This window comes from Manis pentadactyla, chromosome 9, assembly GCF_030020395.1.
Source record: "Manis pentadactyla isolate mManPen7 chromosome 9, mManPen7.hap1, whole genome shotgun sequence".
NCBI classification, from domain to species: Eukaryota; Metazoa; Chordata; class Mammalia; order Pholidota; family Manidae; genus Manis; species Manis pentadactyla.
In genome coordinates this window covers 90,933,870-90,954,365 of record NC_080027.1, presented here as the reverse complement: position 1 = coordinate 90,954,365, position 20,496 = coordinate 90,933,870, and the positions used below count along the sequence as shown (strand labels likewise).

General features: G+C 53.5%; 1 protein-coding gene across 3 annotated transcripts in view; it reads left to right on the top strand.

Annotated features, from left to right (window-relative positions):
- The window catches only part of SUSD4 (sushi domain containing 4), a 105,227-nt gene extending 87,955 nt beyond the window's left edge, over window positions 1-17,272 (top strand). For all 3 annotated transcript variants that reach the window (XM_057507794.1, XM_057507793.1, XM_057507795.1), the window contains 4 exons: window positions 11,405-11,596; window positions 12,558-12,702; window positions 15,044-15,420; window positions 16,370-17,272. In XM_057507794.1, the coding sequence (XP_057363777.1) occupies window positions 11,405-11,596; window positions 12,558-12,702; window positions 15,044-15,420; window positions 16,370-16,398 (743 nt within the window). In that variant the 3' untranslated portion in view covers window positions 16,399-17,272. The remainder of the gene's footprint in view (window positions 1-11,404; window positions 11,597-12,557; window positions 12,703-15,043; window positions 15,421-16,369) is intronic.
- Window positions 17,273-20,496: the final 3,224 nt, after the last annotated feature.

The following is a 20,496-nucleotide window of genomic DNA, read 5'->3' as shown; positions in this document are numbered from 1 at the left end:
TTTTGAAGAAAGAGCTTGCCAGTGTAAAGCATGGAAACCATTCATCCTGTTCTGCCCCCTTAGGAACGTGAGACCAGAGTAATGAAATGACTTGCTGGGTCCCTCCTCAGGCTCCCAGCCTTCAAGTATGTGAGTACATGGCTAATTTAGGACACAGTTAGGAACCCAGCTTACATCAGAGCCTTATAGAATTTTTAGATCTTATTCCCAAAAATGGAAGAACCTTCCATTCCCTTTGAAGACAGATGTGTTCCCTGGGCCTGGGAGAGGAAATCTCAGGCATCTGTCAGCTTTGTCAGCCTGGAAGCCCCCTCTGAAACAGTGTGGAGGTCAAGGTCGTTCTGTGAATTGAACTCAGGTCACCTGGGCACAGGAGTTCCTGTGTAAGGGCCCTTCGCTATTTTGCTTCCCGGCAGTGAAGGTTCTGTATCCCACGCTTTTGGCATTACAGCCACCTTGCCTGTGACCCTTGCAGGGTTTTTTATTAGCAGGAAATGCAAAATAGCAAGCGGTCTTGTTAATTTATTGTTCACAAACAATGGTAAATTATTCTAACACCACTTCCTTGTGCTGTTCATACATGGCAGCAGAGTGATTATGAGGAGATAGCTGCTTGCCTGTCCTGTCAGCCTTTCTCAGGAATCACTTGCTTAATTTTTTCTTTTTCTTTTTCACAATAAGCAGTTGCCACCTGGCATCTTCCCCTTTGGGCCACCTGTCTCTCCTGCCCTTAAGGGTAGGCCTTGCTGTGGCCAGTGGCTGCATTCTTCTTTTCCACATTGAATCTGGAAGCACTGGGCTTTCTGTCCTAAGAGAACCAAGGTCTTATTCCTAGTTTCCAGATAGAACCAAGTTCTCAGGAGTCCCTGCTTTTACTTGACAGGCCCTTTCTTGGATTGTGACCCCTGAAGGACAGCCCTGCACCCTGCCTCTGGGAGCGGGCCCAAGGAAGCCCTTGCTCACCTCTCAGCTGTGTTGGAAACACATGGCCATTGACCACCCGCCCCTCCCCAGCTCTCCTGGGCTCCCAGAGTTACCTTTTCTGATTCACCTCATTCAGATGAGGAGATGTACCCTGGAATCGAAGGAAGAAGAGAGGTGATTCTTCTTGCTACAAAGGAGAAGGAGGTGGCAGAATGCGGGAGCTGCCTCCCCAGCCTTCCTTCCTTGGTGCTTCTGGGACAGGCAGGTGACATGGGCCTGCATTGGCTGGGCCACAGGATCTGGAGCCAGACACAATCACGCAGTCATGTGTCAAGCTCTCCAGATGCAAGGTATGGACGTGGAGTGGAATCCCTAGCTTATGGGTAAATGTGAACATGGGAGCCCTCTTCATGCATGAGTCTGACACAGCCCTCTGTCAGACGGTGTCAGTGGAAATGCTGCAAGTTTCCCATAATGAGAACCACTCATCCGTGAGGATAACCCTACACAGGCTTCTCCAGGGCTTGCTTCTAAATTAGTCTGAATCCCACATTCACGGCAGCAGAGGCCTTTTACCCTGTGCTGTGGGCCAAAGTGGATGTTGCTGGGGGCAGGGGGCAGGGAGCAGATTCCTTGCATTTGCTGGATTCATGAGGCTCACCAACAGTATCCTTGCTTTGCCTTGTGGTTGCCTCCTATTTTTGAGACACACACAGACATGCAAGCTGAGGCCTTCACCTGTGTGAGTGTCAGGACTGAAGGGTGCAGAGCTAAGCAGCAGTGAAGCTGTGACCAGCAGTTTGTGCCAAGAGGCTGACTGCTTGTGCTCGGAAGATAGGTGACCAGCACAAATGTCCTTGAACACTAGACTGTCTCCTCTGTACCTGCTCCAGGCAGGATTTGTTTCCTTCTTGCTTCTCTGGGAAGCCAGGTGACTTGTATTTCATGGCAGTAGAACCTCTTGTGATCAGGTACAAAACCAGAGGTAATAAATCCCTTCAGTCACAGGGTGGGCTCTTCCCAGGCTGGGGTCACGGGGATGGTCAGCAGGGTGTACGGGGTCCTTCCACCCCAGTTCCAACCCCATTCCCACTTTTCTTCATAAATGGTTGTCAGAATTCCCTTTTTCCCCAGAGTAATTAGACACTTGGGTGGTAGGCAGGTGAAATGCTCACAGCTTTCTGTGTCTGTAGTGGTATCTTGTGTTACTTGCTTTTTCATAGAATCTGTAACCAATTGTTCAAAGTTGTCTTCTCTTTTCATGCAAGAGGAGGGTTTGTGTTGTTCTTGGTTTTGTTTTTGCAAATGATGGTGCCCAACTCAGTCGTGCCTGGATTTCTCTAAGGTTGAAGTGACGACATCTTTCTCAGGGGCTGTGGCTCCTGCAGAAAAGTCTAGGACTTTGCTTACATTCTGGGTTTGTTCACATCTTTGATGGATGTGAACTTAATGCATTTCCTAATAGGTCCAGGCATTGAGAAGGTGGAACAGTAACTAGAGTTAAAAAAAAAAAAGAAGCCAATTATATTGGAATTTAGATTTTAAAACTAGTCCTTCACTCAAGCGATAGCAAGTGAACAATTGAGCCTGCCTGAATCTGTATTTTCATGTCATAAATACCTTATTCTGGGGGAAATATTTTTGAGTTGGGAAAAAAAGTAAATTTGTAGAAAGCCAGGAAACCAGAAATCCTGTAGGCAACCATGGCTGGAATAGTGTGGGCAGGGACTCCAATTCTGTATATACTCCTGACAGTTTCAAAGACTCGGTGGCCCTTTGAGTTAACTCTTCGCGACGCTCCACTGTCCCCAAAGCATAAGGCTCCCAGCGTGGCTTCTGCCCAAAGAGAAGAGTGACGGACAGCTTCGCCCCAGAGCTCCAGGCTTGAGGCCTGGGGTACAGTCTTCCCTACCGGATGCAGCTTACCTCACAGATTAACCATTTCAATTTCACAACTGTTTTTTTTTTTTTTTTTACTTCCCTTGGAGGAAAGCTTGGTGCCTGGCTATTTTAGAAAGACATTCTATGAGCCAGAACCCCCTCCTGTTCCAGCTGGCTGCTTCCTCAAAGTTCTGGCCCAAGGCCTCTGCCTGCCTGCACCTTCCAGGCCAAGGGCAGACTCAGGTGGCATTAGTTTCCCAGAACTGCTGGCACAGTGCCACAAACTGTGTGACTTAAAACAGAACTTTATTATCTCACAGTTCTGGGAGCTAGAAATCTGAAGCCAAAGTATCAACAAGGCCATGTTTCTTCTGAGACTGGGTGGAATCCTTCCTGACTGCTTTTAGCCTCTAGGGGTGGCCTGGAGCTGCATCCCTCCTGGGTCTGCCTCTGTCATCACAGGGCCTCCTCCCTGTGTGTCTCTTTGGCTCTTACCAGGGCCCCAGTCATAGTGCACTGGGGGTCCTGCCGCTGTGACCTGACCTCCTTCTGAGCAGATTGCATCCGCAGGACACCCACTGTCCAAACAAAGTCACGTCCATAGGTACTGAGGCTAGGGCTTCAGTTACCTTTTTGGGGGATACGATTCAACCCACACCACATGGCCTCCCTGCCTTGGCTTGAGAAGAAATAGATGACCCTTTGGTATTCCCTCTACCTCTTGCTTCCATTTCTAAAGAGTGGCCTTTAAAGCTTCCCAACCCCAGCTGGCAGCATCCCTTAGACTCTGCCCACAGCCCCCATCCTGGCCCCATGCACAGCACCTCTTTTTGCAGGGCCAGGGGACCATGCACAGTGCCCATCAGGGTTCCTCCCCTGGTCTTCTGTTCCAATGGGTACTCAGGCCTCTGCACCCCTGTGTGCAGCCCATATCTCAGCAGGTAAATACTTGGTCTCTCGGTGACCTTAGACCCTGGCCCCTGTGCACACTTACAGCCCCCACAACAGTCAGTGGGAGAGTTGGCTTCAGAGGGAGCCTCGCTTCAGGCCAAACCGCAGCTCTGCTGTTTACCTGCCAGGTGACTTCACCTTTCTGCCCTGATTCTCTGGTCTGCCACAGCAATGCCTGCTCTGCTGCATTGGGTTGAGTGACAGCGTGCTCTGCTGCCCTCAGAGGACACGCTCATTAGGCCTGGGCTGGTAGGCACTGCTTGTATTTCATCTCACTGGCTCAGAGCATAGCTAATAGAATAGGAACCTGGTGGCTACTTTTGTGTCAAGCACCTGCTTGCTGACTTATAGATATCATTTCTGAGTTTCTAAGAGCCCTGAAAGGCAGGTATTTACTATTCTCATTTCAGAGATGAGGAAAGAAAGCTTGCTCAGAGAGGTAAGTAAATGCACAATGCCACTTTGCAGCTGGTGCCCGGTGGGGATTTGGACCCAGGAAATGCACGTTGCACCCATGAAGCAACCTGTAGGGTCTCTTGCGGATCCCTGGGCCCCATGTCATCCCCATCTGTCTCACATTCTCACACTCTCTCCTGATTTATTCTCCCAGCTAATTCTCCCCTTCTTCCTCTCTTCTCACTGTCCATGACTTATAAGCCAGTGGTTCTCAAATTTGTTCAGATGTCAGAAAAGCACAGTATTTTTCACAGAAGAGCATAGTTAGTTTGCTTTTCCAGAACACTGCTTAGTACTGTGTAAGCCTGAGAAACACCTTTGCCAGCAGGAAATGTGACAATTTATTTTCTGTGTATAATATGCAGCCATACCTGTAAGTGTACACACACATGTACATGCATACACACACACACAGCTAGGAGCAAAGCATGGTGCTTCCTGCTATTGTAGACAGAGTACTCATTTATTCCTCATTATTTACTCTACATGAGGAATCCTATCCTTGCTCTTAGACAAAAAGGAGAAAGCATTAAAATTTAAGAACTTATGGAAGAAAAATTTGAGTTTTCCTGAAGATTTGTGGAAGAATTTAAAAGTTGCTGTGATATGCTGGTGACATTACCTGCAGCGGGGTCTGACGCAGAAGGCATTCCGATGCAGAGAGAGGCAGAGAAGTCTTGCTCTAAATGCTCCCTTTTCTGTGGGCCTCCTGCATCGGTGTGAAACATGTTCCTGTTTAGCCTGTGCTCCTGATTTCTCTCCCTTTCAAAAACTTAAGATGCCCACTTACCATCAGGAATTCCAACAGTAGGGGAATCCTCTGATGGGAAAAGGTTTAAAGACATAAAGCTGCTTTGACCATAGATGCCCTTCGATTTATTTTCGCCTTGGTGAGTAAGGCTGCCCTCCAGATATCACAAAGCAAGCAACTGCATCAGAGCTCAGAATCAAGCATCAGCGTTGGATGCCAGCACAAGCCTTTCCTTGATGGGAAAGGCTGTCAGAGTAAATCCGGTTTTACACCTGCTCCCTCACCTGTGTGCTCCTCCGTACCTTCATTGTGTCTCCAAAAGCAGGCACACTTCAGACTTGTGTGAAGCTGTATTTTTTGTACAGAAATTTCACAGTTGTTGTCAGATGCATCTGTATTTCTTCAGGGACACCTTAATGTAATGACTCTGAGATGAAAAGCAGATCAGACTCCTCCCTTGAGGCTGCTGGGTGATACTCATCTTAAATTTGATCTATCAGCTCATCTCTGAGCAAGTAAACACCATGCTCCATCCGGCCTAGAGGGGAGCAAAACCAGCTCCTCACCATTTACTTCCTTGGGTAGACACATTTATTGGCCTTCTGTGTTGTCACAGCAAAACAAAAGTGGAAAATGGGAGGTGCTATATAATGGTCATTGATTTTCCCTGAGCTGAAAGCAAAGTTTCACATGGAGCCCTGGAAACAGCTATGATTTGGCAAGGAGGATTCCTGCCAGCTTCCTGGAGTCATTGCCCAAATGCAGATTGGACTGGGCAGTGGGTGTAGGCCATTTGATCACTGGGAGCCAGCAGAGCCCCTGAGGCAGAGGTCGGGGGATTCTCTGCATGCATGGAGCAGTGCCAAGTGCCTCGTTCCCAAGAAAGCTGCTCGGGCAGCGTGCACTCCACACACAGCATGGCTGGCATTCCCCCATGTCCCCATGGCTCTTCCGGGCCAGCTGAGGTCCAGATTCTGGCATTAAGAGCAAGCTTTCTCTCATCCCCACTGGACTCAGCCAAAGTTTTCTCATGGTCTGCACAGCACTTCCCAAATTGTACTGTGCTCGTGAGTTGCCTGGCTATCTGCTCCAGTGGAGTTTCTGATTCAGTAGGTTGGGGAGTGGCTGGAACTCTGCATTTCTAACAGGCTCCCAGCTGACCCCAAAGCTGTGGTCTTCTAAAGCAAGGGTCTGTGGAGGCTGAAGGCCCTCACCAGATACCTTGCCCATATAATTCTCACTCTGGCTGTGCTGGCTGCTGTAACCTGTCCATCCCAGCAAGAGGAGGATGGAGGGAGCTGCATTTCCCTGGCGCTGTGGCAATTGCCTGGGGCAGTGCTCTCAACTCTGACCATGCCAGGCCCAGGGCCCACCCCAGACAGTAAAGTAAAGCTCCCCAGCTGCTGCCAATGTGCAGCCAGGTTGAGCAGCTAGACCTTCTTCAAGTGCAGCATGAAGGGGGCGCTGCTGGCAGAAGGTTCCCCAAAATGTGCTGTGGCTCAACCCAAACAGAAGTTAGTTTTCATGCAGTAAAGCTCATGAGCATGGTCCTTGGTGCCTCTTCTCCACTGCTCAGCAGGGGCCAGAGGAGGCTCTGCTGCCTTTGTGTTGTGATTCTGAGGTCCCCTGGGGGGCTGCCTCTGTGTAGTCAGTGGAAGGCTTGGAAGGGCTTCACAATCAGCCCTGGAAGTAGTACTTACAGCTGCTGCTCACCTTCCGTTGACTGGACTTAGAAGAATAAGGGACTCTGGCCTTGTGAGCAGCCATGCTGGGAAGAGGGTGGGAACAGGACTGTGGCAAGCAGCAGGTGGCACCAGCCCTGCGTGTGCACAGGCCAAAGGGACAGCTTGTCCCTAAGTGGGGTCAGCCAGGGTTGCACGGACCAGCCTGTTTTATCTGATTCATGTACTGGGCTTGTGGCTCAGAGGATTGAAAAAATAAATGTGACATCTTTCCATCTCCCAAAACAATTTCTGTGACAATTCACATGGCATGGAGATGTAGTCAAGCTTCCTTTTCTTCTTTTGCACACAGTGAAACAGGTCTGTAGAGTGAAGCCCACAGCGTCCCAGATCTTCTGCCCCCAGGCTGTGGCCTCTCCTCACGGGAGCATTGGTGGCTACTCGCCAACTCTCTGCCATGGCTGGGGCTGCTCTCCTGTGTCCAGCCTGCCCCTCTGCCCCCTCCATCCAGAGGCCAGTCTGCCCACCTCATGTCCATCACAACTTCCACCTCTATGATGACCCTGTTCCCTCTCACCCTGTCCCCAATTTTGTCCCCCAAGTTGGTCCACTCCCACGTGTGACTAGGCAGGTCTGGGGCACTTGGGCCAGGGGAGAGGGGTGCTGGCCCTTCAGCTGCGTGGCAGCTCCCCACCAGCTGCCTTCCCACTGACTTTCTCCCTCCTCGACCTGCCCCTTCACTCTCCCAGAATTGCTGTCCCTGAAGGCACTGGTGCCTCCATGTGTGAGCCCGTGGTCACTCTGCTGACCCTTCCTCAGCTGAGGTGCCCCTCCTCCAATTGGTGGGTGGTTCTCTTGGTTTTGGCTCTGCTGGCCTGTCCTCTGGCCCCTGGTTTCTCGGCCCTCCCTTTTCTCTGCCGTTGGTCCTTAGGGGGAATTCATCCTGTCTCGTGGTTTCAATACTACCCTGGTGCCCATGGCTCCTGAGCTCCATGCTCACTGCCGGCTCTGGCTGGCCACCTGACTGACCTGCCGGGGCTCTCACAGGCTGCCCAATTGCAACCGGTGCAAAGCCAGACTTGTGGGACTGCTCTTCACCCCCTTCCCGCAAAACAAGCAGGCACCTTGGGGGCTGAGCACTGCTGCCTCACCAGGTGCTAACAACAGAGCTCTCGGGGGAGTCGTGATTCTCCTGGGCCCTGAATTCCACCTCCCAGCAAGTCCCGTTGTGGAAGCCGAGTCAGGACATTCTGAAATGTGTCCTGTTGCCGAGCTAAGTCTCTGCCAGCATCCTGGCCGGATTGGCTATCGTCTCTCGCCTGCTTGTGTTGTCAGCTGCCCCCAGCCGCTCCACTTCTGTCCAGCCCTTTCAGAATAGCCAGTGCCTGCTCTGCAGAGTGTCCCTTATTGTGATGAAAGCTCAGCTTCCTGCCCCGGGGCAGCTCCCCGCAAGGCCACATCACTGCCTCCATCAGGCCTCAGCCATCCCACATCAGCCTTCTGCCCCCTGACCAGCCCTTCCTGGTCCTTCTGCATCACCATGCAGTCACACACCCCGGAGGGTCCCAGGGCCTCTCATCTGGAGTGAAAGGATGGGTGGTTTGGCGTCTGTTTTACAATACATTACAGACCAATAACTGTGTAACAGCTTTAAAAAAATGGGTGGTAGGAAAAGTAAAACAAAAAGAGAAGACATGCAAGTCCCATTTTAAATCATTAGAAGCTGCATCTTAATAAGTAGGAACTGGACACACTTGATATTGCAACAAGCTCCAGTTGTTGTGACTTACTCCTAGTGGTTAACTGGGTTTCTCTGTGTGTCTGTGGACAAGCAGCTGGAGGGCCAGCTCTGGTCTGCACCATGTGTACAAGCTGCCCCAGCCTCTGAAGTCAGTGCTGACCCCCTTGCACTGCACACCCAGCCTGTTCGCGCTTCTGTCCCTCCCCCTGGCTCCGCGTGGCACAGAGAATGTGACTGGCCCCATCCTGAGCCCTCAACTCCCAGGTGGGATCTCCTGGCTCTCTGACCCCCGAGGTCTCACTGATGGTGCTTCTGGCACCTGCCTGTGATTTCAGGGAGTGGGGAGAGAGAACAGATTCTTTCTATCCTGTCAGGAAATGACACCTAAGCCTCTACTGACCATCCGTCACCTTCAGGCCTATGAGGAAGATTCTGCTAATGACAGATGTATGCACTTTGCCTGGCCTTGTCCCACCTTTCGGGACTACACAGTCTGGGCACTGGAAACATTCATAGTTTTCTGACCCTACAGTGTTCCCTGGAGACTTGTCTGGAGGCCCACTGGGAGGTGAGCCCCCACTTCTCCATGTCCTCCTCTCCCAGGAAGGCTCCCCACCCCAAGTGCCTTAGGAGGTGTGGACAAGGGGACCCTGGAACCCCATCAGCTGGGCAGCCCCGGAGGCAGATGCCACCCTCCAGTGGGACAGTTTCAATCCAGAGGGCGGTTCTATGTGCCCCTCGGCTCCCCTCCCTGGCTAGCAGTGCATCCCTATTCCTCCCAGAGAAACGTCCCAGAGGCCTCTGGGATTGGCAGCCCTGCCGCCTGCCAGCCTGGTGGCACTGGACTGGTTAAATGCTGGCGGTGCCCTTTTGTCTTCCTCCTGCCACCAGCTGGCCTTCCCTCCCTGTTCCTCTCCTGTGGCCTCGCTCACCTACAGACCTGCCCTGGAGGTCGTGACTTTGACAAGAACCCCAGCTGAGGACTGTTGAGACCCTATGGCCTAGGCAGCCTCAGCACCAGGCTCCTGTCTTGGCCAGCAGTGCCACTGTGCTGCCTGCTTAGTGGCCACCTGATGGCACAGTTCACAGAGCACACACTGAGCCCTTCCCCTGCACAGCCCCGGTTGCTGGCTCCCCACCAGCTTTGTCCAGAGGCCAGTGCAGGTCTGCAGGCAGAGCGGCAGGTTGCTCGCCCTGACCCTCCTGCCTGGGTCACAGGTGCAGGGTCTGGGTTCCTCAGGTGCCGGCTGCCACAGGGCATATCTGCATGCTTCTGCCCTCCATGGAGGACCCAGGAACCCAGACACCTTTGTCTGCCTGCTCAGAGGTGGTGGCTTCCTGCTGCCACCAGTCTCAGGGACCCTCACTGCCCCCCATGGCATGTCCATCACCTGGGCAGGCAGTCACTGCCCTACAGTGCCTCTTTTCAGGGTCTTGGCTACCCTGCTGGCCCACTTAATGTATGCCAGCTCTGAACCAACCCTCATACACCCTCATACACTACAAACAGGAGACGGAAGCCTCTAACTAGTTCAGGTCATGCAGCTGGGGAGGGGTTGAGCCATAACTGAGGCCAGGATGGTCTGGAGCAAGCCTGAGCTCCTGCCTACTCCTCTGGCTGCTTCCAGAGAATCTGAACTCTGCATTTCTGCTTCCCTGTTCTTACAAAGAGCCAGCCAGTCCTTGCTGTGGCTTTTGCAGGAAAGAGATGGTGTCTGTAAAGAGCCTCTTGCCCATGTCATGGCCTCTCCTGGTCCCTCCCAGTGGCTGTCTGTGGGGCTGGGGTCGCAGCTGGGATGGGGAAAGTGGCTGCTGGGTGTGGGACCCATGGTCCGGCCCATTGGAAGGGAGGACAGGAGGATCTGACTGCCCCTGCCTTGACAGTATGGGGGTATAGGGGTACAGGTGCATTCCTTGGCTCCACACCAAGCTGTAGGGTGAGCCCTTCTCATCCGGCTTCAGGGGGCACACAGTGCCTCCAGCAAGTACTGTTGACAGGCTCTTCTATGGCTTACCGTGGCCGCGTGGGATGGGTGGCATGGCCTGTGGATGCCACCTGCTAGTGGGTGAGCCATGAGGGTGTCCGTGGTTCTGCACTGGCCCAGATGTCGGGGTACAGTTGGGAGGGAGCTCAGAAGTTAACTTTTTTTTGGTCAGAGTTCTTAGTGGTCTCATGGCTGTGGGTTTGGAATTGGTCTTGTAGAGTTGGAGCTATGATTCTTCCTGGCAGGATGTACAAGTGGTGGGGCAGTTCTGAGTCCCCCAGGAAGAGGGTCTCTGTGGCACGAGATGCACCAAGTCGCCACTCTGGTCGGAGATGGCTGTTCACACCTTGCAACCCGGAATGCCAGCTCAGAAAGGAAGCAGAGAAATACTTTTTTCTTCCTCTAAAATCAGAATATTAGAGCCAGAAAAACCATAGAACATCACTGAGAGTAGAATAAACTTCCATTTTAGAAGAAAATCAAGAGGGTAGGTGACCTGTGTGAGGTCACAGAACCCCGCCCAGGACCGCAGGGCTGCAGTGTCTGTCCTCCTGGGAGGCTGGGCCTGCACACAGAGCCAGCAGGACTGCTTCATCTGCACTGGCCCAGTCCCAGTGGGGCCTCTGGGCATCCATGTGGGATTTGGATGGTCCCAAATCACGGCTGTAGCTACAGAGACCAGCTTGGGGTCACTGTCCTTTCAGTAAAGATTTTGCCCATAAATATGTCAACTGTATTTTGCAGGGAGTCTGGCACATAAGAGCATGCGTTGTTAATAGAGCAGCTTGATGCTGTCTGTAAGCAGAGACCTACCTGTCTGTCACCATGTGCTGTGTGGTGCTACATGGCGCAGCCCATGCATGGGCTTCTGCAGGGGTGAATGCAGAGAGACTGTCTCCAAGATGGGCACCAGGTGACAATCCATGTATAAGCACATCTCTAGCCGTGCCTCTCTGAGCCCCATCTGTGCTTGAGGGCTTCAGACTGAGTAAGCATGTGGTTCTGAAACTCTTATTCTCCCCCACTGCCCAAGTTTGCCCACTACCTCCAGTGGTGAGTCACGGCGATTTCATCTGCCACCCGTGGCCTTGTGAGCACTACAACCATGGAACAGTGGTGGAGTTTTACTGTGACCCCGGCTACAGCCTCACTAGTGACTACAAGTACATCACCTGCCAGTATGGGGAGTGGTTTCCTTCCTACCAGGTCTACTGCATCCAGTCAGGTGAGTGGAGGTAGGGTGCAGAGCTCACTGGTGGGTCCATGTGGTGGATGATGCCAGGCCCTGTTCAGCAGGCCAGTTAATAAGCTGCCTGTCCCCAGGTTAAAAGGCTGCCTCTCTGACCAGGGTCCTGAGACCCCTGGCATCTGAGGAAGGACATCCAGGCTCTGGACACTCTGTCCCCTGCCACTGACCTGGCCGAGGCTCGTGGGTGTGACCCAGTGTTGTGCAACTCCAGCCTTCCCTTCCAGGGACACATATCAAAACACAAATTACCGGCACACCAGCCTCGCCTTCAGCCTGCACACCCTGGGGTTGACCTTGTGACAGTTCTGGCAGCAGCCCACACCTGCCCTGTCCCTGCCTCCAGTGCTGCCCACATCCCCTGGTGCTTTCTGGGTGTACCCGCAACCAACTGCCCAAGACATGGTGACGGCTGCCAGGCCCACCTGTGGGGTCAGTGTGCATCAACACAGGGCGCAGGGGCCTGCAGGCACAGTGGAAAATGGGTGGGGCAGCACCGAGGACAGAGTAAAGACAGGTGGGCCCAAGGAGAGGGATCGAGCTGTGAGAACCACCCTTGACCACCTTTACCTGACATTTGTGGATGGCTAGGAGGTGGGCAGTGAAGGCCATGTGGTGGGCACATCCTCTCTCTTTCGCCTCTGTCCTCCAGCAGCAGTCTATCCTGGACTCACACGGGCATTAGTCCAACCTTCCAGCCCCCTGCCCTGGGTCCAGTGCAGGATGTGGCTTCTCCACTCTGCCTGAGCAGTTGCATTCCTTGGCTCCACACCAAGCTGTCACTGGTCTGCAGGTCTGCCTTCAGTGGGGATGGTGTTCAGTATTGTGATGTGACTGCAGCCCACTTTGGGGGCACCCCAAGGCTCTCAGGAAAGCCAGCAAACAGCCTGTCTTCGTCTGGTGGGAGCCTCACACCATGCCTCGTTCTCTCTCATGGCAGAGCAAACGTGGCCCAGCACCCATGAGACCCTCCTGACCACATGGAAGATCGTGGCATTCACGGCGACCAGTGTCCTGCTAGCACTACTGCTTGTCATCCTGGCCAGGATGTTCCAGACCAAATTCAAGGCCCACTTTCCCTCAAGGTCAGTGCTGCACTCTCGGCCACCATTGCACCTCGTGCCCCGACCTTGAGTAGCAGAAGGTGGTGAGCTGGACCCTGATGGGGAAGAGTTGAGGCTCTAAGGGGTAAGAGGGGGAGCTGAAAGCCCTTTCCTGGGATATTTTGGGACATCCGAGGTCGGGCACCAAGCTGCAGGCAGACCCCATACCCCGCACTGAGCCCTTGGCTGTCTGCTTCCCTGGCAGACTTTCCGAGCCAGCCTGGGTGTGGGGAAGGGGAGCAGGGTTAGGGCTGCATGCTGTGTGCTGCCCCTGGGTGCCGTTTCACTGCTGTCTACGTGCACATGGCTCTTGAGTCCCTGGTGCACCAAGCTTCTGGCCCAGCCCAGAAAGCCTACTACAGTGGGGGCCTCTGTACCCCTCACCAGCCCAGAGGGCATCAGTGCCAGCCTGGCACCATAGCCAAGGCCTTGCTGCCATGCTGGGACCTTCCATTCTTCAGGCCTGCCACCTGCTCGCAGCTCTCACCCTCATTATTTGTGAATGAGGGACTGTGTTCTATCACTGAGCTATCGGGCAGCCCAGGGGTACTTAGGGAGGGTAACTACAGGTGTGATTGAGTCCCTTGGCCACTTTATATGGCCCTCAGAGGTACTTTTCTCCGTACACTTAGAAGAATCTCCACTAAAAATCAAGATGTTTCTAAATGTTCCCTGAACTTGCTCACTTGATTCCTTTTTCCCTGGAGTATCTCCATTAGATTATTCTTCAGTTATTGTGCAATAGTTGTTCTTAGCCATTCAAATGGATAACAGGTGGCCAAGGGCAAGCCCAGAACAGGGCTCCTCCTGGCCCCTCCCAGTGGCTGTGTGTGGGGCTTGGGTCATGGCTGGGATTGGGGGAGTGGCTGCTTGGTGTGGGACCCATGGTCCAGCCCACTGGAAGGGAGGACAGGAGGATCTGGCTGCCCCAGCCTTGACAGTATGGGGATACAGGTGGCAGACAAGGGGCAGGTGGTCCCCTGTGGGAAGGGAAGCCAGTGAGGCCAAGAGGCCATCAGCTTGCCCAGGGCCACTGATGAGTGCCGAAGGGGTGCAAACTCCCAGAAGCTCTGCCCTCCCTGTCGCCCACCTTCTTCAGGGTGTGGGGCTCGTGGCCTCCTCCTTCTCTGGGCATCTGTAAGAATCAGGCCCCACAAACCCAGTCTACCTGCCCTGCAAGTGTCCAGAGGTGCTTCCTGTCAGGCCCAAGCACCAGCATCCAGACATTCTACCTGAGGGGGTTGGGAGCCCCACACCAGCACTTGCCTGGGCCACCCACCCCAAGTCATCTTCTCTTCTTGGCATTTTGCTGTCTGGCTCATCAGTCAGCTCCAGTTCCCAGAAGAGGAAACCAGAAACCAAGTTCTATGGGCCCCTTAGCTGCTCACTTCCTTTTGGAGCAGGAGTGGAGTTTGGGGTTCAGCATCAGGTATAGCCTGGGCTCACATGACAGTCTTGAATGTGCAGTGTGATGTGTGCAAAGGGGCAAGACCAGGAGCTGCCTGCAGCCATGTAAAGGGATGGCCACCAAGATGCAGGCTGCAAAGAGGCCAGCTGCAGACACAACTGCCACAGACATGCCCACCACAGACACAGACACAGACATGCCCGCCCACAGACACGCCCACCACAGACAGGCCACAGACACGCCCACCACAGACACAGCCACCCACAAACACACCCGCTACAGACACAGCCACAGACATGCTTGCCCACAGACAAGCTGCCCACAGAAATGCCCACCACAGGTATGCCTGCTGCAGACACTGGCTGCAGACATGCTGACCACAGAGAACCTGGCCTGGGCTCAGGCTGCTGTCGGGAGGTGTAGGTGAGCCCACATAACTTGAATCGGGCAGTTAGTTGCTGTTCAGGGCTTTCCTTCATTTTTGCTGCCATTTTTCTGTCTTGACTAGAAATGAGTGGTTTGCATACTGGAGAGAAAATGAGCTAGAAGCCTAAGGCACAGGGTCTGGTGCTCTTAGGGTCTATGGTTTCCCACACTGTAATGGTGCTGTTCCATTTTCAGCAGACTTCCCAAGGGCACTGCCAAGGCTCATGGGATGCATGGTTCCCTGCCCATAGTTCATGGCCATAAGACCGAGCCCAGAGGTCAAAGGTGGGAAGAAGGAAGCATGGAGCATGGCCACGGTGGGCGGCTCTGGCAGCCAGAGAGACCTGGAGGGCAGGCTGCCTTTCCACTCACCTCTACACAGGATCAGTTACAGATTATGGGCACTGAGCACCAGCTGCAGTGGGGGCCCCAGTGTCTCACTCCTGGGTGGCATGGCTCTGAAGTATAGGCACCACTCTCCCCGCACAGGGCACCTCCTGGAAGTTCCAGCAGCAACCCTGACTTCGTGGTGGTGGACGGTGTGCCTGTCATGCTCCCATCCTACGACGAGGCTGTGAGTGGCAGCTTGAGTGCCTTAGGCCCTGGGTACCTAGCCTCCATGGGCCAGGGTTGCCCCATACCTGTGCACAACCAGAGCCCTCCAGCATACCCTGGCTCCAGGGACACGGACACGGGCCCCAGGGAGTCAGAAGTCAGTGACAGTGAGTCGGGCTCTTCTGAGCTGCTCCAGAGTCTGTATTCACCTCCCATGTGCCAAGGGGGCACCCAGCCTGACACCCTTGAAACAGTTGCCAGCATGGAAGAGGAGGTGGCATCTGCCAGCCCGGCCATTGACATTGCGGATGGTGAGTGTTTGCCTGAGACCTGAGCTGGTTTTGCACACACCGTGCTCCCAGCCCTTGCACCCCCGCCTTGCACACGCCATGGTCAAGGCACCTGCATCCCTGCCTATGCGGCACAGAGCCAGTCAGTCTGTCCTGTTGCTCAGCTTAAATTGCTGCTTGCTCTTTCTACTGTGGAGGCCATGGGCAAGGCCAGGTACTGGAAGCAATATCATCATGGAAAGTGATGAGTTGTTAACTGAAGTTTCAGGAGGCACAAAAGGGCATCCAGGGTAGGAAGGCCATGGTAGGTGGTGGGTGGTTTTCCTCATGTCCATATGATCCAAGATGTGTCTCTTCTTTATCCTTCAACTGGGCAGGACTTCTGAGAGTGATGCTTAGAGACAGGGATACACTCATGTGCAAGGAGGACAGACCCAGCCGTGTGCCCTAGGGCCCAGCCCGGAGAGGTTCTGTGCATACACAGGTTCCTTCACCAGGTGCAGTGAGGGTGGCTGGGTGCCCTCTCATGGAAAGGCATGCAGCACATGGTGTATGGGCTCTTAGGCCCAGTTCCCAGGGGCTGGGCAGCAGTGTGCTCTATGGTGAGAGCACTGTCCCCACTGTGTCCACAGCAAACAGCAGGAACGACATACAAACAGGGATCCCTACTTCCCTGCAAATCCCCTTCTCTGTAGCAGCATGCTGGCTCTCTTACCTGAATTTGTCACCTTTTGACTTGTATGACATTAGGGCATGTGGTTAAAAGCTGACGTTTTATTTTTTACAAAGTTGGTATAAGATTTCCCAGCAGACAGACACATGGAGGAGTTGGTTCATTTGATTATTAACCAGGCTGAGGAACTTAACTGTTCTCACTGATTTCAGGAAATGTGGATATTGTCATAAAGCCCATTTTCCAGATTGTTGTGGCGTTTTTTGGTGTACTAAGACAACAACCATCTCTTTCCAGAGATCCCGCTAATGGAAGAGGATCCATGACCAGGCAAAGTCCCGCTGATCTGCTGCCCCTTTGGGGATGGAGCGAGGCCACAAGGACTGAGCTAGGGGATAGGGGAGGTTTTCTAATTTATCTATGTGGGGACGCTGACTCATCCCACATCTCTGACTCAGTAATGGAGGTGACAGGTAGTGGCTGTGCTTTCAACTGAAACTTGAGGATTTGCCAAGACCCGTGGGGTCCAGAGGGAGGGAGAAATCCTGTGCTACCCTGGACAGAGGGGTTAATTGTGCTTCATGCTGCAAGGGGGACATTTCCATGCATCCCACCAGACCCCACACCCCTTACTCCCTGCCTCCTATGAAAGCATGTCACTTATATATCTGCTTCAAACGGTCTCTGCTCTCCAAATTAGGGTGGAGCAGCCTCTTCAGGAAGTCTGGGCCCCCTGCAACCTCCCAAAGGTAAGACTCTGGTGTGACTTGTGGACCACTGTCCTTGTTCTGGACAGCTCCATGCAAAGCCAGACCAAAGTGGGACATGGCTTTCCAGTGAGCAAGGCAAGGAAAGACTCAGGCAGACTCTACTTTCTGGAAGTTTCTTCAAGAAGTAGAGTTCATGCATTCATGCTGAGCCTTGGAGACATACCATCGGTGTTTGTGTTCATGGCCTAGCACGTGGATCTGTGGCTTGGATAAATCTTGTGACTTTCACATGGTTAGAATATGTTCAAATACATCTCATGGTGGAGAAAGTAATTGAAGGTATTGGCATCTGGAAGATTCTGCATAATTGCTTCAGTGCCATGGGCCCCTCTTCAGGTAACCCACTATCAACTCAGCCATGCTTTTATTTTCCAAAGCAAAAATTATTTCTGTAGACACATTTCTTCTCCAAATAAAGTATGAGGTTGGGTTTTGCCCTTTTATTTTTGTCTTCCCAGCCCAAAGACAGCTGTCCCTCCTGCCTGCCAAGCCTACATCCTACTCTGAGGGTCTCCCATGCCCATGCCACTGGGCAGTGTTCCCAAGAAAACGATTGATAAAAAAATTTCCTGGGTCCTGAACTGTCTCTCCAAATACACGTTCATCTGTGGAGTTGATTCCTTTATCCTCTGGGCTTTAGAGAAATAGCAATAAAACTCTGGTCCATAAAATTGCTGTGTTGCTAGGGCAGTGAGAACTGGAAGCTTGATCAAATCCTGTTTCTTCTTGACACAGACTGATTAAAAATTAAAAGGAAAATAACAGTTTGAAGTGTGGCTTTAATAGTGAAGTGGGGATGGGCAGGGGCAGCCACGGCGTCCAGGGTGATGATGGAGCAGGGCCAGAGGCTGGGCTGACTGAAGGAGCTGGGAAGGGCTGGCCACAGCTGGGTGTCACCAGCATGCAGGGCATGTGGGGGGTGGTGCTCAGTAATTAGAACATGGTTTAGTGATGGCTTGCTGGCCACTGGCCGACTTTGTACCATGGGCCCCAGAGCTTATTTTTACAGGTATTCCTGCTTAGATGCCACCTGGCTGGCGCAGAGGCAGAATGGCATGGCTCAATGGGAGTGGGAGTCAGGGGGCCACTGTGGGCAACCTTCCCCAGCCAGCCTTCCCAGGACCCCTGCCAAGCCAGGTTTCAGCATGGCGCCCACCCCTGTCCTTCCTCCCATGCCCCCCAAATGGAAAGTGTGCCTTCAAGACCACAGGAAGTGCCTCCTTCCCCCAGCAGATGGGAAGAGGTGTGCAAGGCTATCTCTAGGGCCTCACTTCCTTTCAGAAGACAGTGTACTTCCCAAGGTAGAGGGCAGTATGCGCCATTCAAGGATGGACATCTCTCTACCCAGGGGGCCCGGGAGGTGCTGCAAGGTGGCCGGACATTGGCATTGACAGTGTCCTAGGTGTGGAGGCTGCCAGGAAGGAAAGGCAGCATCTGACCAGGATGTGGGATCCTGTCCTCTGTCCTTATCCCTTTAGTTTGTGGTCACCCACCCACAATTCCATTCCTCATGATGTTTCTCTTTATAGTGAGGTTGTGGCAGGAAAGAATCCTCGTGATGCCCCTCTGGTGAGAATGGATCCATCTCCCTGCACTCACATTAGCAAGCACTCAATTAACCACAGCAGTTCCCCTATGGCTGAGTGCAGGAGGGTGTCCTGTGGGTGGTTAACTGGGACTGGCCCTAGACACTGTGGACCCTGCTTGGTCCTGCCACCCTTGAATGCGTTTGCAGGGAAAGCCCAAGCAGATGGACAAATGCTGAAATGTCCTGGCCCCTCCCTGGACCTCCTCGCTAGACCTGCTTCCCTATAGTACTCTCCCTGGATCCCCCTCCCAAGAGTCCCCTCCCAGCTTCTTCATGCTGAGCCTTCTGTGCAAAGGGGAGCTTTGGGTCTGCGGCCCTTCCGGCATTTGCCCTCCCTCTCAGCATAGCCCTCTGAATGCTCCAGAAAGTTCTGCTCAGGGAGGGCAGGACAACCTCAGAATTTCCCCCACAGACTCTGAAGGCCTCAGATCACCCCACAGACAGCCCTACACTAACCTTCCCTAATTTTATTGTCTGTCTTGGATTTACAGTATAAAAATGAACATCCTCACACTTCCAAAATGATGAAGAGGAAAGCCCCCGGTGCAATGCCTGGTCTGGCACTGGACGGTGCCCAACATGCAGTGTGGCTTGGAGTCCTTATACCCAAGTGGACTCGGGAGAGGGAGGTTGGTGTCTGCTCCTCATGGCACTGGAATCCTAAGCCGCACAGAGTGTTGGGGTCCACGCGGCCATGTTGGCTGCCAGGCAGCCCCAGCACCTGTGGTGCAGTCATAATGGGCCCAGCTGCCTGTGTAGCAGCCGAGAACCTGCCGGGCTTAGAGGCTCATCAACCCATGTGGAGCCTACAGGGACTCCTGGCTCCCTTCCTCCAAGGCCATGGGATTAGGAAACTCAAAAGCCAGCAGATGTGTGAGGAGTTTGGGGCAAGGGGGTGTAATGGAGCCTGAGGGAACAGAGAGTAATATTTTCTGCTTGGAGCCTGTAAGAAATATGTATAGACTCTGTTTCAGTCAATAAATATTAAGCACCTGCTATGTGCCAGCCCTGTGTGAGCTCTAGTCCAGCAGGACATAAGGACTGGTAAACAGCTGCATACCAGGAACTCCAACACACAGGAGCCTGCCTGCAGGCAGGGCAGGTGTGGTGTCCCTGGGGGCCTGGGGCCTAGAGGTAGGGGGAGGGGGAGCAGGGAAGTGGGGAGCAGGCAGAGGCACAGGGAGGAAAGAGGGGCCTGGGGAGGTAGATTGGGTAGATCAGGGTGTTAAGGAAGTGTGTGGTTCCCCCTGAGCTGGGATGGGGGACCAGGAAGCCACTGAAGACTTGAAGTGGAGAAGAGCCAGGGTGGGAGGGGAGAGTGGGTGGGTCTGGGAGTGACTCTGCAGGGCCCCTGGTTTTGTGGCATTAGGCAGTGTGGGGGGTGGCCAGGACATCTACCTGGCCCGGGGCCCCTCCCCCTCTGGTGGGAAGGAGCAGGTGTTCCCAGATGTCTTGCAGTTCTGACAGGTGGAGGTCTTCCCTTGCTTTTTCACAAGTCCAGAGTCAAACACCACCAGCTCCATCCTCTGGCCCTGTCTTACACACTCACCAGCCCCTCTCCTTGGGCACTGGGAGCACCCTGAGGAGGGGTCTGCACTCTGGAAACTCTGGGTCGCCTCCACCCGGATTGGGTGGGGGACACAAGATGGCCACATGTGGCCCTGAGCAGTCCCCTTGACTGTGGCCAGAGCAGCAGACACCAAGCTCCCTCCCGAGTCCACTTGGGTATAAGGACTCCAAGCCACACAAACCTGTCAGAGCAGCTCTGTCACTGGCTCTAAGTTGGGTAGTGTTTCCCACCCTGAAGCATGCTGACCTGCACACTTTGTGGGGGGAGTGGGGGTGGTCATCTCAGTTGTGTGGCCTGTTTTCACACCCATGGCAGTGAGCGTGGAGATGGCCCTCCTGCACAGTCCCTTGTCCCCGGGAGCAGCATGTCCTGGTGGTGCTGGGGATGTGCACGCAGATGTCTGTATTTGGTAAATCTCCGTTGTGAACATCATGCACACACTGTCACGGCTGATGAGCCAAAACTGACATACTGGTCTCCAGGCCACAGTTCATGC